This window comes from Ochlerotatus camptorhynchus, unplaced genomic scaffold (genome assembly GCF_037179485.1).
Source record: "Ochlerotatus camptorhynchus isolate MF236.1 unplaced genomic scaffold, CSIRO-AGI_Acam_v1.1 ptg000335l, whole genome shotgun sequence".
NCBI lineage: Eukaryota > Metazoa > Arthropoda > Insecta > Diptera > Culicidae > Ochlerotatus > Ochlerotatus camptorhynchus.
The window spans coordinates 410,558-426,830 of NW_027040823.1; the positions used below are offsets into that span (position 1 = coordinate 410,558).

The 16,273-nt window shown below is 42.2% G+C and overlaps 1 protein-coding gene across 3 annotated transcripts in view; it reads left to right on the plus strand.

The window, feature by feature from the left end:
* The window catches only part of LanB1 (laminin subunit beta-1), a 123,189-nt gene that overhangs the window by 51,017 nt on the left and 55,899 nt on the right, over nucleotides 1-16,273 (plus strand). For all 3 annotated transcript variants that reach the window (XM_065230931.1, XM_065230929.1, XM_065230928.1), the window contains exons 6-17: nucleotides 8,581-9,257; nucleotides 9,315-10,000; nucleotides 10,065-10,091; nucleotides 10,159-10,569; nucleotides 10,641-10,833; nucleotides 12,986-13,950; nucleotides 14,023-14,119; nucleotides 14,177-15,153; nucleotides 15,208-15,560; nucleotides 15,632-15,773; nucleotides 15,835-16,023; nucleotides 16,096-16,240. In XM_065230931.1, the coding sequence (XP_065087003.1) occupies nucleotides 8,581-9,257; nucleotides 9,315-10,000; nucleotides 10,065-10,091; nucleotides 10,159-10,569; nucleotides 10,641-10,833; nucleotides 12,986-13,950; nucleotides 14,023-14,119; nucleotides 14,177-15,153; nucleotides 15,208-15,560; nucleotides 15,632-15,773; nucleotides 15,835-16,023; nucleotides 16,096-16,240 (4,862 nt within the window). The remainder of the gene's footprint in view (nucleotides 1-8,580; nucleotides 9,258-9,314; nucleotides 10,001-10,064; nucleotides 10,092-10,158; nucleotides 10,570-10,640; nucleotides 10,834-12,985; nucleotides 13,951-14,022; nucleotides 14,120-14,176; nucleotides 15,154-15,207; nucleotides 15,561-15,631; nucleotides 15,774-15,834; nucleotides 16,024-16,095; nucleotides 16,241-16,273) is intronic.

Here is a 16,273-nt window from a genome sequence, read left to right on the forward strand (position 1 = left end):
TGGAATAATAGGACAAAAAATCGAGGCTATTCTGTCATAAGGGCAAGATGCAGTGTTGCCCTGAAAACAGCCGATTAATCCTACCAGCAAGTTATCAACTTGGAAATTAGTTAAAAACAAATTTTCTTGACATTCAATTAAAAAGTGGTTTTGAACAAAGTTGTAGCTGGGAAATTTTCACTGGTTCACGGCTCTGATGGACAACTTTTCCGTAAATCATTATGGTGCAGGGCTAGAACGATGAGGACAAAAAATACACTTTTCTTCTAGTAATTCCCATATAAACTTCAAAGAGCCAGTGCAGAATCAGTTTGCCACCAAATTAGCTCAAATTTTGGGATATTGATCAGCCTGATTTGGATTCGATTAATCTTGGTGGATCAAATTGATAGGTATTTTGCAGCTGGCAGAGAACCAATAGTTCAAAGGGCCCTTTAAAAAAAAAACTTCGTTGTTAAAATTGATTTGAGTGATTTCATCCATCAGTATTTTCAGCCTTTCAAGCTGTAGCCGACATCACTAGTTAATTCAAACATGTACTTAAATTTGAGAACTGTTCAAATATACTTAGACAAAAAGCATGGTGTGCTCGTTCCAAGTAGTAGTCAACCTGAAAATATGATGAGAAATAAGAAAACTGGATTGTAAATTTTGGGATGAATCCAACATTTTTGTCACACTCAACGGTCAGTATCTGATTCGAAAACCATGTTTCCAAAATGTTTATTTAGTAGGCTCAATATCTTTGAAAGTTTTGCGGAGCCCAAGGACTAAACAAATATTACAATGGAGATCTAAATTGATTTCCTATATTTTTTGTGCTTACAACGCATCGAATCTCGACAGATCCGCAAACCCTTTCTGCCGAGGATGCTGATGTTCGTTTTTGCATGCTTTATCGGCCTCCTGAGGGCACGTCCATTATCTCCACCTCTTCATGCAACACCTCTACCACTTCCTCTGTTGATTTGCTGGTGCTGTCTGACAATGCACCTACAGCCACTACACCAGGGTACGAACTGATATCCGAGTTGCAAGGAATTTTGTAGTTCTTCAAGAAACTTTGTGGTACTTCAGGGAACTTTTTAAAAGTTCAGGAAACTTTCTTAAAGTGCAGATTTTTCTTTAAAGTTCAGCTAACTTTGTAGAAGCTCACCGAACTTCAGTGAACTTCGTAGAGTTTCATCGAACTGCTTCGGTAACTCTTCTTCTACGTACCTGAAAAAGTTATAAGACAACGACACTTCATACACCTCGCAGCTCGTAATTGACAGTATGGGCTGAATGAGGCTATTCATACTGTCGCTAATGTGATTAGTAACACTTATGCCTCGTTTGACTCTAATGTGCCTTTAACTGTTTTCACTAGAACATTGTCCTGATTTTGAATGTTTCTTTGGTATTTATCATATTTTGTTTTATGCATTAAGACCTACATATGTCAGATGAATCATGAGCTAAATTTAGTGAAATCATTTTAAGTTCTGAGATCATGGAAAAGTTCAGAAAACTTCGTAGAAGTGGAAACTTTATACAAGTTTAGGTATCTTCGTAGAAGTTTATTGTTTAATGGCAGGGAACCTCTTTATTATTCAGGGACCTTATAAATTCGGAGCTTTGATGAAACCTCATGGACTTGAAATAGTTCAGAGAATTCAGCACAAATTCAGGAAATTTCTTTGCGGAAAATCAACGGAAACGTAGACTTGTAGCCAGCTTTGATGAAGTTTTGAGGACTGCGTAATAATTCGAGGAACTGCGTATAACTTCATAGAAGTACAGGGCTTTTTGAAAAAGTTCAGGGAATTTCGTAAATATTGAAGACTTCAGGGATCTTCGTTTCAGTTTAGGGAACTTCATAGCAGTTTGTCAGAGATCTTAAAAATCTCAATGAACTTCCTGAAGATGAAGATTTTGGACCGTCGTTTAATTTCAAGGTACTTTGAAATTTGAGTAAATTTTCTAAAACTTAAGGAAATTTTGTAGATGTTCAACGTTGCATAAGTAACAGGATATTCTTTCAGATATGCTCCCTAGATAGCCAGGAAGTTTGAAAAGATAAGCAATTGCTGATGTTCTAAAAAAAGGATGATAAGTGCTTAAGTTTTTGAATATCATAATTTTTCAAATGGATAGATCAACTCTCGGAATTTTCCGAATTTAAACCATACACTCATGGTGATTTGATTGGTTGATCTGTTGCAGGTTGTAGCAATGGCTGTACCACTTTCTGGTTTGTTGTAGCGAGATGGTGGCGCTTGGTGGTCACTTTGTGGAATTGGTGCCGATACTCAGGCGCTTTCTTCTGACACTGTTGGTATACAAAGGCAAGGTCGCCCATTATCTAACCGAAAAGGTTATTTCTTCTTAGCGATTACGGACATCGACGCGAAAACGATGCCATCAAAACCCGCAGAGCAATGGTCAGCAGAAGCCACCTAGATCGTACCATGCCAACCAGAAAGCGATTTGAAGGAACGGAACAGAAGGTCGGTAGACTTGGTGATATTAATAATTGGAATGGTAAATATATCACTGCACTGGTCAACACGCTCATCTGAGTTAAACCCAACGATGCCCGCTCATGTCACTATTTTGCTGCAGTTATTTAGCATAGACCGTGCCATCACCCAGTGGGTCACCGCTTCTGTTATAGAATTTACCTGAATGCTCGATCACATGAGGCACATTAAAAAAAATCTGAACATTTTTAAAGTAATGGTAACAAAGTACAAGTGAAAGCGTAAAAGTAATACGCCAAGAAAAAATGTTCTGCAAAAAATTCTTCCACCCATTGAATTATCATAACATTGCTGCATTCGTAGTATTCCGATATAATCTATTCAAAATACGTAACATCCCATCTAACAATGTATACCAGTTGTGTTGCCGATGAATGGTTAAATTACGTTGAAAATGTGTGAACGTCTTGCAACGGTCAAATCCCCGTTCTAAACAATACCGATACACTTTTTGTAGAATTTTTGTCCATACTATATTTTGAAAATAACGTGTCAAAAGATGTTAGTTATGTAAGTGCAGTTAAGTATTGAACCGGAAAAAATAAACAACGAATATTCTAATTGACCGGCAAATAAATGGCTTTGGCTGTTAGAGGATTTCAAGAATTTAAGCACTGCAAACATATGCTACATTTCCTCAAAATAGGAATGGTTTGTGCAAACGCTAATGAAATGTCGGTTAAAGCAACCAAGCTTCAACAGCCTGTATTTCGCTTCGAACTTCGAGCTCTGCAGTTCTAGCACTAATCGTAACACATGAGACGAGGCACATGAGATCAGCGCGAGCCTCGCGCACGTCAGGATTTTTGGGTGTCGCATTTGTTTCTCGCTCGTATCTTATTCTCGCGTGTCTCTTTCTCGCTCGTCACATGTTGTTTTCGTTGCGACGGGAGACGGTTTGTTGAGAGTCTCGGCAGCACATTTTTGCACACACGAGGAAAATGTAACTCTGGTTCCCGGTCTATGACTTGATGGGTCGATAGGTAGAGTTCAAGTGTGGGAGCTGCCACCCTGACGTCGGTAGCATTGGTGCTCAGCACGGAAAACAAATCAAGGAACAAAAATCAACCAATAGATTTTAAAACATTCAGATACTAAATTTGATTTCATGATACCAAAATAATAAATAATTAAGTTTAATTTTAATTTTTTGTTTTCCCACTATAGTTATAATAACATATTGATTACTTATTTTGTTTATTGTTAACGAAATTACCGATATCAAAACGCTTACATAGATTTGTTTTCAAGAAAACATGATTTGTAATCTTTTTAATATCCTTCACATACCATGTAGATCTCATTTGTGTTATGATTACTGTTAACTCGACCACACGGTATGCAAAATATGTTATCACGAACGCTTGTATCAAAATATCAAATTTAGTTTTCATTTTGTTTTCATTCTCTGCTCGGGTATTTACTCCAACGGTGTTTCTTTTTTTTTACTTGATTTGTTTTCCGTCGATCTTGTTTTCCGCGCTAGGCACCAATGCTACCGACGCCAGGGAGGCAGCTCCCACACCTGAACCATACCTATCGACCCATCAACTCATGAACCGGGGACCACCAGCTTTACTTCGAGCTTTTCTTCCCTAACTGCTAACTCACCCACGCAAACAAACACCATCATTAGGTAGGGGAAACTTTCGCCTACTACCTGATGTTGTTAGTTTCTGTGAGTGAGCTTGCAGTTGCCACAAAACGTCGATTGAAGTGATTGTTTACAAAATCAGATGCATCGATTTAAATAGTTATGCTTGAAATACCTAAAATCCCATAGAACCAAAACGTCAAAATCGAACACATCTTGGATTCAATCTGTGTGGCTGTGTTCCATTGGGTGATTTTTAAATTAAATTTGACAGATAGAAAATTTTCAAATAAACCTGCTATTGTACCAGATTTTTTCAGACCAGGAATTAATTTTGACAAACACCTCAAAAACAGCACGATCTAATAACAGAGAAATTTTCGAACATTATAATTTATTTTCGAAATGTCAAATTTTAGTAAAAATTCAGAAAAATTGTGTTTCATTTCATGAATTTTCACTGACACTTCAAAAATAAATTATAATGTTTGGAAATCCCTCTGTTGTTGATCGTCCGATTTTCGAGAAATTGTTCGTCAAAATTGATTCCTGGTGTGTCTGGAATAAGTCTGGTAGAATAGCAGGTTTATTTTAAAATATTCCATCTGTCAAATTTAAGTGAAAATTCACCAAATGGTCCGCAGCCTAAGGTTGTGTTCCATTTGGAAAATTTTCACTTAGATTTGACACTTCCAAAATAAATTAAGATGTTCGAAAATCCCTCTGTTGTTGTGTTGATCGGCCGATTTTCGAGAGAGCGTCTGTCAAAATTGATTCCTTGGCTGTCAGAACTAAGTCTGCTCTAATAGCAGGTTTATTTTAAAATATTCCATCTGTCAAATTTAAGTGAAAATTCACCAAATGGAACACAGCCTAAATGTAGGGGGGGGGGGGGGGGTTGACAGCTGTAGTATACTCCTAGTCCCACCATCGTATGGCATTTGCTAGATAAGATGAGGTTGCGACAAAATTAAACAAATAAGCTCTGCAAAATGAATATGTTACTGGAAAAGATTGCAAAGATTAAAAAAGAGGACATTTTCGGGTAAAAGGAGGATGTAGAAAAATTATTGAAAAAGTTGTCCTCCTTTAGGATGCCATATGGTAACCCTAAGCACGACGCGAAACACTCATTTGTAGTAACGTACTTAACTTAAAATGATCTTTATTTCTTGTATTTATGTGCTTTACACGTATGACTTATCAAGTGACACAGATGCGTCTTTTCAACTTTAGTTCTTATGAAATTTTAATTATTATTAATTACAGTTCGTAGTCCTATCAGGTCTGTTTAGAGAATGACCACCTAGGTGGGATTGGTTTGTGTCTCATATGTAGTAGGTACATTTTATGTTTAATATGTTTGTAGCTAAATAATGCTTCAACAGCGCCAGGCATGGAAAATCATTTGCATTCATTTCGTGCATTCATTTACATTCATTTGCCTCTAACTTTTTTCATCAACAGCATTCCGCAAAATGATGTATAGAGCTTTTGTAGGTTTTGTTATTAGCTACAACTTTTGGTAACAAATCAAATCCGTATCTTTTATGCATGACGAAGCAGAGCGAACAGAGGCCACTACTGTTTTTCAGTGAATGTATTTTACATTCACTGAAAACAGTAACAAGTTCTGCCCGCTCTAGTTCGTGATGCATAAGAGATACAGATTTAAATTATGAGCAAAACTTGTAGCTAATAACAAAACCTACAAAGGCTCTATACATCATTTTGCGGAATGCTGTTGATGAAAAAAGTTAGAGGCAAATGAATGTAAATGAATGTATGAATGAATGCAAATGATTTTCCATGCCTGAACAGCGCTCAAACCTATGCTCTGGAGAGTGGGCTCTGCAGTGAAGTCTCTCGAGAGGTAAACCCTCGAGAGCTTTTAGGTGAGTGAACTCGAGAGCACATTACATTCATTTCTCTAGAGAGAGTGATTTAAGATTTCACCACAGAAGTTCTCAATAAGCACTCTCTCACACTTGGGTTGCCGTGTTCTCACCGTAAAGGTGTATTCAGATCTGAGCGTACATTAGCGGAGCGGAGCAAAATTTGCGTTGGAATGAGAGAGACAACTAGTACTTTTCTCCCCCTCGTACCTTCGCAAAATCTCTCTCTGCGCGAGAAATATCGCTCAGATCTGAATACACCTTAAACGTGGTAATTTGCTCGCATGAGTTGCAATGCATACATCCTCAGAGGAGGTAAAATATACGTACGCTAGAGCCGCATTTGGGTGAAATGACATCTATGCTACTACATGGCATTTCAAGCTTATTGCTTATAGCATATAAGTTGTTTGTTTGCTATCAACTTAGTGTTCGCAGTGGTGTTAGGTTCCGAACAGAGGAAAAAATCTAACTGGCGTTCGGATTTGGCAAACCAAAAGAATAAACGAACATTTTTCCTATATGAATTGAACTACCAAAAGAAAAATAAGAAGATTTTTGTGATATAAATTTTGACTGAAAAAAAAAACGATTTTTTTGGTCGACCAATTTTTGGGCGTTCCAGTCTTTAATTCTTTGGAATGCTACTCATAATTTTCTTGGAAATCTTTTTTAAATTTTCTAAAAAATATTCCCGGAATATCCTTGCAAATACTCCTCAGAATTCCTTAGAAATTTCCTCAAAATTTTGTTGGAACTATTCTCTGAATTCAGATTTTTTTTTAATTTTCGTTGGAATACCTTAAACATTTCCTCAATACTCTTTTGAAATATTCCTAAGAAGAATTATTTTCAGTATTATTTTTTTAAATGTATTGCATGGTAATTCAGTCTATGCACCCTATTTTTTATTTAGATTTGGATAATAATCATTTTCAAGTTAATTTGCATTTCAAATGAAAATACATAAATATTTTAAAATAATGTTTCAAAAAATATATGCCGGTTTTATTCATTAGAATCTCATAATGTGTTTTAATATGTGCTCCATAATTTATTTGAAATTTCCAGAACTTCTCTGAAATTTATATGAAGTTTCCAGAACTTCTCTGAAATTTATAGAAGAATCCTAAAACATCAACAAATTTCACTGAATTTACCTGTTAATTGAACTTCTACAAATTTATTTACACTGTTGAAGTTCACTGTAGTTTCAAAAAGTTCACCAAGTTTCTACATAGCTAGCTGACCGTGTATTACATTCGCTGCAGTTCTAGAAGTTTCATGATCTTCTACACAGTTTCATGAACTTCTACGAAGTTTCCCTAAACTACTACGAAGTTTTTCAAAATGATGTGCCCTTTACTGTTCTGAAATTCTGTAAAGACACAATTTTAAAAATTTGAAATATTGAACACCCCCCGCTTCGGATCGCAAATTTGAAAAGTAACGGTGAAGCCATTATTTCAGCCATCATCTCGTTGAAGATTTTTTTCTAAATACACCTAACATCCCTCTTAAGTACAGACCGTACTTTTTTTTATGAAACAGTTTGCAAAGATCCCGTATGTTGCATCTCTTATGAAATTTTCGCGTAAACACCGAGTAAAATTCCAGCTATAATACATTAAGATTTCTGAGCATACAACGACGAACTGATGGAACATTAGAGTGATGCAAAATTTGAAATTTTCGCTCCACAATACTTAAACGATTCCAAATCGGATCCTGACTAACCTCTCAAAATTTGAACCCATTTGGTGAGAAACTGAGATGGCACAAACCATTTGAAGTTTGTATGGGAATTACTATGGTAAAACCAAGATTTTTGTTCATGTCTATCTAATAATTCACCATATCGGTCTGCTTCAAAAGCTTTCAACTTTACTTGTAGGAAATTTTCCCAGCTACAACTTTGCTGAAGACCACTTTTTGATTAAATGCAAGGATCGAATGTTATTAATGGTTCAATGCACTGATGTCTTATGATCATCCCAACAAACAATTTTAGCTGCAGATTAGCTTATACTGCCAAAATTTGCCTTATGCAACTAATTTTTGCCTGTATAAGCTGAGTTGCAGCTAAAATTGTTAGTTGGGATGCTCAATCAACTGCTCAGCAGGCAACATTGGTGTTTCTGGGGCGTTGAATAGGACACAAAAATTATGGCTACTATGTCACACTGCAAAATACAGTGTTGCCTACAGAGCAGCTGCTTGATCATGTCATAAGTTTACCAATCTCTTAAATAATTAATAACTATTTCCTGTCTCGTTTTACATAGAAACGATCTTCAGCAAAGTTGTAGCTGCTATAAGAATAGCTATCGAGCTGTTTTGCAGCTCAAAATGGAAAAATACTAGAAGGCAATGAACAATAAGTTGAGATTTCCCATAGTAATTTACATGTAAACTTCAAATGGTTTGATCGAAGTCTGTTTCTAACCAAATGAGTTGTAACTTTTGGAGGCTAATCACGACCCGATTTGCAACCACTTAAGCACTGTGGAGCGAAAAAGTCAAATTTTGCATCAGTCTAATGGAACATCCATGCTTAATCTCATTCCAGCACCCTGGAGCAATCCTGGTGGCAGTCAGAGAACGGCAAGGAAAACGTCACGATCCAGCTGGACCTGGAGGCGGAGTTCCACTTTACCCATCTGATCATCGTGTTCCAGACGTTCCGTCCGGCAGGTATGTTGATCGAACGGTCCTACGATTTCGGCAAGACGTGGCACGTGTATCGGTACTTTGCACACAACTGCCGCGCTGCCTTTCCGGATGCACCGACCATCGGTAAGAACATTACCGATGTGATCTGTGACCACCGGTACTCGAGCGTGGAGCCGTCGAAGAACGGTGAGGTCATCTACCGGGTGCTGCCACCGATGTACATTGAGAATCCCTACGCGGAACACGTGCAGAATATGCTGAAGATGACAAACTTGCGAATCAACTTCACGAGGCTGCACACGTTGGGCGATACGCTGTTGGATGATCGCCAGGAAATTCAGGAGAAGTACTACTACGCCATTTCGAACATGATCGTGAGAGGTTCCTGTTCTTGCTATGGACACGCGTCACGGTGCCTACCGCTGGAGGGCGTGAGGAATACGATCGATATGGTGCACGGTCGGTGCGAGTGTACGCACAATACGAAGGGTTTGAACTGCGAAGAGTGCGAAGACTTCTTCAACGACCTTCCGTGGAAACCGGCATTGGGCAAGCAGACGAATGCTTGTAAAAGTTAGTAATTTTAGAGAATATTTCTAAATCAAATTGTAATTGAAAATTATTTCCCAGAATGTCACTGCAACAACCATGCCACAAGCTGTCACTTTGATCAAGCAGTGTACGAACACTCGGGTCGCGTGAGCGGAGGCGTTTGCGATAACTGCCAGCACAATACTCAAGGTTATCACTGCGAGGAGTGTGCTCCGTTCTTCTATCGGGATCCACTGGAGGACATCCAGAGCCCGTACGTGTGTAAGGCGTGCGATTGTGATCCACGGGGTTCGCTGGATGACGGTATCTGTGATTCGATTGCCGACGAGGAGAACGGAATCGAGGCCGGAGCGTGTCATTGCAAGAAGAACATTAACGGACGGCGGTGCGATCAGTGCAAGGAAGGATTCTGGAACTTTGACGAGAGCAATCCGGACGGTTGTCAGACTTGTTCGTGTAACATTCTGGGTACGGTTGATAATGCTGGCTGCAATGTTCACACGGGCGAATGTATCTGTAAGCGACTGGTTACCGGACGCGACTGCAACCAGTGTATTTCGGAGACCTATGGGCTGTCGGAAAGTCCCGAGGGTTGTACGATGTGTAACTGCCATCCGGGGGGTTCGTTAGATAACAGTTGCGATGTGATTACCGGACAGTGTCGGTGCAGGCCGCACATGCAGGGACGGGACTGCAGCGAACCCAAGCAACATTACTTCATTCCGACCCTACACAAGGTGCTGGAGGCGGAGTTTCCGGGAACTGTGAGTTGATTGTTTGTGTGTGTAAGAAAGACTTTATAATAATAATTTCATTTATGTGGTTTAGATCTGCGACCATCATTCTTCGGTTGGAGTAAGTGTTTTGAATTGGCATTTTGTAGAGTAGGTTTTTGCTTAAAGATTGTTTTAAACATTCACAGAATTGCTCCGCAGTCATTCGTGAACACCCGCATGGTCATCCACCGACTTGGACCGGACCTGGATTCATCCGAGCCTACGAAGGCACCGAACTCAAGTTTACCGTCGATGACATTCCGAAAACGATGAACTACGACGTGGTGGTACGCTATTCTCCGCAGATGAAAGGCGATTGGGAGGACATCCAAACGTCGGTAATACGACCGGACGAGTACGATCCGGAAGGTCCCTGTGCCAACTCCTATCCGGACTACGAACGAGACATTCACACGACCCTATCCGAATATGAAACCAGTGCCGTGGCACTGCACGACGTCTGCTTGGAAACCGGCAAGACGTACAAGTTCATCGTGTCCTTCCAGCGGCACGATCCGTACAAAGACAACGGGGCGGCGCAGATTTTGATCGATTCGGTATGTTTGCAGCGGTGTGTGTGGCTTATAATGGAAATTGGAAGTTATAAGGGGTTTTGTTTTCTCGACAGATTGTACTGGTGCCAAGGATCGAAGTTACACCGATCTTCCACGGTAACCCGCCGGCGGAAGTGAGGTACCGGGAGTACCAGAATCTAGGATGCAATCAGACGTACTATGACGTGAACTACGATATGGATGCCCGGCCGGAGTGCAAGGACCTGCTGAACATGGTCAGCGTGTTCGTGTTCAACGGTGCTACACGTAAGTATTAGGACCCTAACTTATTCGCCCGAACCGTAGCCGATGGAATAAGGTTGTAGATTTCCGCAACCTTCCTGTATATTGAGAAGCGAGTTTCCAATCACTCCTCCTTCAAATTTACACAGTTCTCCATATTTTCTAATAGGTAAAAAAACATGACCCCACGCGGCCATTTTGATAACCATCAATGATGCAGATTTCAAAATTTTGCACAGCGAGGTCTGGGAGTGAAATCTTAAAATGCTATGAAATTTTCTCCAGAGCTACTTATTTGTTTTACTGAAACACTCACAATTGACTTGGAGTCCTAATCAAAACTCGCCTTAGATTCTTCCCGAAGACAACCTATCAAGACTCCCGTTCTCATACGACTGCTCAAAGGTACACACTCCGAACGAATTTGATGGCAAAAATGCCAACCCCAGAAGAAAGGTTTATATATTTGCTAATTTTTATTTGCGTTGCTTTCACCTTCGCTCGGGCACAGCGCTACTGTATCTGTTACATGGAAAAGTTGCCAGTCTTCTAGATATGATGCCTACGGTTTTTTTTTCCAAAACTCTCTTGGAAATTTTCTCTCAAATACCTTGGTGTTATCTTAAGCATTCAATCTTAAAACTCCTCAAAATTTCTAAAATCCAGAACAACATGTGAAAAGGGCATACAAGCTTTTTGTAAACAAACTTTTGTAGGCCCTTTTCTCACCAACCGAGGGTCGCCCACGCAAACCAGCAATATCATCGGGAAGGGGAAAGTGTCCCCTACCCGGTGATGTTAAAGGTTTGCGTTGGTGTCATATGGGTAGCGAGAAAAGGGCATAAGAAGGTTTGTTTACAAAAAGCTTGTATGCCCTTTTCACATGTTGTTCTGGAAATGTTCTTACTAAAGTCTGGTCCACTTACAATCTGGAAACTTTATTTATTCTATAGCAGCGCCTCTAGTGGTCGCATTTGGTATGTTCTGAAAGTACACGTGTGGTGAAAGTTTCGTCTCGGTTCCGTGATCACATGAGTTGGATCGGCAGCTGAACAGGAAGGTGTTGAGGTCGATCAAGAGAAACCCAGGGCTCTCGGATCGGGATGTTGCCAAAAAATGCGATACCAGCCGTAGTACCGCCCGGAAAATCCGTCTGCAAGCGGGGTTACCGTTCATTCCGTGCGTCCAAGCAACCAAACAGGACGTTGAAGCAGAATCTAGTGACCAGAACACGCGCTAGGAAGTTGTACGATCGGGTTCTGACGAATTACATAGGATGTCTTCTCATGGACGACGAAACCTATGCCAAGATGAGTTCCCGAACAAAAGTTTTATCTGGCCACAGCCGAAGCCACAGCACGGGGTGATGTCCCCAGCAAATTCAAGTTTGTTGTGCAGGCTCAATTTTCTTTTCTCATCTTCCATATAGTATAACTGCACGTATCGAGACGAAACTTGTACTTTCGAAATAAATCGCTGTCAAAACATTCCAAATCCGATTACTAGAAGCGCTGCTATAGAATAAATGAAGTGTCCAGATTCTAAGTAAACCATACTTTAGTTCTTTAAAGTGACTTTATCCTGAAAACCTTGTCCAGTCTTGAAATTTTTACAAGGCCCAAAATCATTTAATTTTTTTCGAAGGAAGGACGAAGTATATTTTTTCCCGGCTTTTCCCGATTTCTCGGTTCACCCTGATCAAGGGGACAGTCCATTAATAAGTTATGGCTAATCGCCTAACCGATGCAAACATCATTGCTTAGTCGACAAAGTATACTACACTTCCCAATAATTCTACTCAACACTGATACATACTACTATCTAATTCCAAGAGTTAAGCTTCGTTCAATTGAAGGTCCACACTGAATTACTTCATTTATATATCTTATCACGACGCGATTTTCTAATTGAACACGCATGGCAGCGGGCGCGTCGTTATCTAATAAATAATCCAGAGGGTAGCCAGCAGTCACTGCTAAGACGAGCAAACCTGCTACAAGGAAAACAATGTCTATCGCAGCATTTCGTTTATTCTGTTGTTTGATTGCCCTTTCTGCGGACATCCGTCATCTTCAAGGGCAAGATATCAACATCGGAGACATTGTACTTGAAAGACCCGGTTCAATGCACAAGCTTTCGTGAATCCGCAATTCTAATGTTTGTTTTGCCTTTCCAGCGTGCGAATGCAACCCAACCGGTTCGACGACGAAGAAATGCGACGAGTTCGGCGGATACTGTGCGTGTAAGACCAATGTGGTGGGTAGACAGTGCGACAAGTGTGCCCCGGGAACGTACGGCTTTGGACCGGAAGGATGCAAGGCTTGCGACTGCAACAGTATCGGGTCGAAGGACAACGATTGCGATCTGGTAACCGGTCAGTGTAGTTGTCATCCGAATACCTACGGCCGGGAGTGCGACCAATGTCAACCCGGGTTCTGGAACTTCCCGAACTGTCAGATGTGCGAATGTAATGGACACACGCCGACGTGTAACTCCAAGACCGGAGAGTGCGTCCAGTGTCAGGACTTTACCTATGGTTGGCGGTGTGACCGTTGCTTGGAGGGTTATTATGGAAATCCATTGTTGGGATCGGAGATTGGTTGTAGGCCTTGTCGCTGTCCGGATACGATTGCTTCCGGTCATTCGTACGCTAACGAGTGCGTGTTGGATCCGAAGGCGAATGACGTGATTTGCTTGTGCGATCAGGGCTATGCGGGAGCCAAGTGTGACGTATGCGCGGACAACTACTACGGCAATCCGGAACGACCGGGTGGAATTTGCCAGCCATGCGATTGTAGCAATAACGTGGACTTGAATCAACAGGGCAACTGCGATCCCAAGTCGGGTCAGTGCGTGCAGTGCCTGTACGATACGGAAGGTGATCATTGTGAGTTCTGTCGGGACGGGTACTACGGAAACGCACTGGAACAGGACTGCCGATCGTGCGACTGTAACGTGCTGGGAACGAACCAGACGGTGCAGCATTGCGACCGGTTTACGGGGCAGTGTCCGTGTTTGGCAAATGTGCGTGGACAGTACTGCGATGAGTGTATCGAGAACCACTGGAAGATCGCTAGCGGAGAGGGATGCGAAGCGTGCAATTGCGATTCGGTTGGATCGGTTAACGAGCAGTGTAATCCGGTGAGTGTTTGGGAGATTCTGCTAAGGGGGGATTTTGATGGATTTCTGTAACGATGTGATTCTCAATTTCAGTACGACGGACAGTGTACCTGTAAGCAAGGATTCGGTGGGCGTCAGTGCAACCAGTGCGAGGCCAAGTTCTGGGGTGATCCAAACGTGTATTGTCATGGTAGGTACCTCAGGATTGGGTCTACAAAATCCTTCTTACAATTTCGTTATTTTCCAGCATGCGACTGCAACCTGTACGGATCGGCCACGCTACAGTGCAACCGCGAGTCGGGTCAATGTATCTGTAATCCTGGAATCGGTGGGTACAAGTGCGATCAGTGCGCCCGTGGATACCTCGGGGAGGCTCCGTACTGTGAACCGTGCGGCGAATGTTTCGACAATTGGGACATGATACTGGATGGTCTGAAGGAGGAAACCAACCGCACGATCGAGGAAGCCAAGTCCATCAAGACGCTCGGGGCGACGGGAGCGTACAAGAAGGAGTTCGATTCGATGGGCAAGAAGATCGATGTCATCAAAGATCTGCTGACGAATACGATCTCGGATCGGGAAATTTCGACCATTGACGATCGGATAGCGGAGGTACGGCAGCATTTGAAGACTTCGCTGAAGGCACTGGAAGAGTCGGAGAAGCGGCTGCAGGATACGGACGCGACTATCAACTATGCCAATATCGAGATCGACAATTTGAACAAACGAACCGAAGAGGTGAAACAGTTGGCGAATTATCTGAAGGAAAATGCGACCAAACTGCAGGAGGGCAACATCGAGGGGGCGCTCAATTTGACGAGGGATGCCTGGAACCGAGTTACATTGCTGGGCGAAACGAACATGGAAATTCAAGAGCTGAACGATAACGCCGAGAGACAGTGCAAGCGAACGGAGATTCTGTTGAAGAAGCAGCAAGAGCATTTTGATCAATTGCACGATGCCAACGAGGCATCGTTCTTGAAGTACCGGGACGAGCTAGATACGCTGAATGCGAATATTCCGGATCTGAACGAGCGAATTTGCGATAGAAGGGGTGATCCCTGCGATGAGTTCTGTGGAGGAGCGGGATGCGACGGAAAGTGCGGTGGACTAACTTGCGACAAAGGTGCTCTGACCAGATCGGAGAAGGCACTGTCCTACGCCAAGAAGACCGAGCAGACCATCAAGGAGAAGGAGGAACTTGCAGATGATATCCTGCGATCGGTGAGTAGTGTAAATCTTCATGCAATAGAGAAAACCTAACGAATTCAATTTCAGATGTCCCAAGCGAAGACGAACGCTTCAGAAGCATTCAAGAAGGCGAAACGCGCTCACGACAAAGCGAAGGCCCACTACGATCTCACGCACTTGTTGATCGTGCAGGCCAATGGCGTGGTGACGGCATTGACCGACATCATCGACAACAATACGGCTACACCGGACAAGATCAGAGAGCTGGCCGAACAGATTATGGGCTATACCCTGCAGCTGGATCCGGACCAGATCCAAAAGCTTGCCCAGCAGATCGACGAAGCCGTTTCCCATCTGGAGAACGTCGAATCGATCATCAGGAATACGGAGCACGATCTGCTACGCGTCGAAGCACTCAAGGATAACACGCTAGCCACGAAGTAAGGTTTCTCAGGGGCGGTCTGCTGTAGATGGAATGGACATTGACAACTTTGTTTCTTTTTCTTTTAAGGGATCGCGCCGAAAAGGTTCTGGAAGAGGCCATCGAGGTGACAAAGGCACTGGACGACGCAGATGACGCACAGAAGAAAGCAAGGCAGTCGATCAAGCGAGCCAACGAAGATATCCAATCGGCGAAGATCGATCTGGAGGAGGTAATGTTATTGAAAATTTCCCAGTGGAAATTCTAAACGAGCTGTGATCATTCTTTTTCAGATCGACAAAGAAACGGATGACGCCCACAAGCGGGCCAACGTCACTGCTTCCAAGGTGGAAGAGCTGAAGACGCGACTGAACAAGCTGCACGTCAGTAACGTACAGAACGATCAGGACGCCGAGGAAATCATCAAGCAAGCAGAGACCGTCAAGGAGTCGGCCAATACGGCGCATGATCTGGCTACACAGGTTAGCTTCCTGAGAAAAGCGAAAACTCGATCCGATCGTTACTAACTAACCTGCCTTCTTCGACCATTTCAGCTGAAGGACAACTACAAAACTGCCAACGCAACACTGACGGCGAGATCGAACGCTTCGGAGAGCGCTCGAGAACGGGCACAGAATCTGCTGAACCGTGCCTCCAAGATCACGGTTGAAACGACCAATCAACTCAAGAAGCTTCAAGGTATATATGATCCTAAATCTAGCAACATTCCTG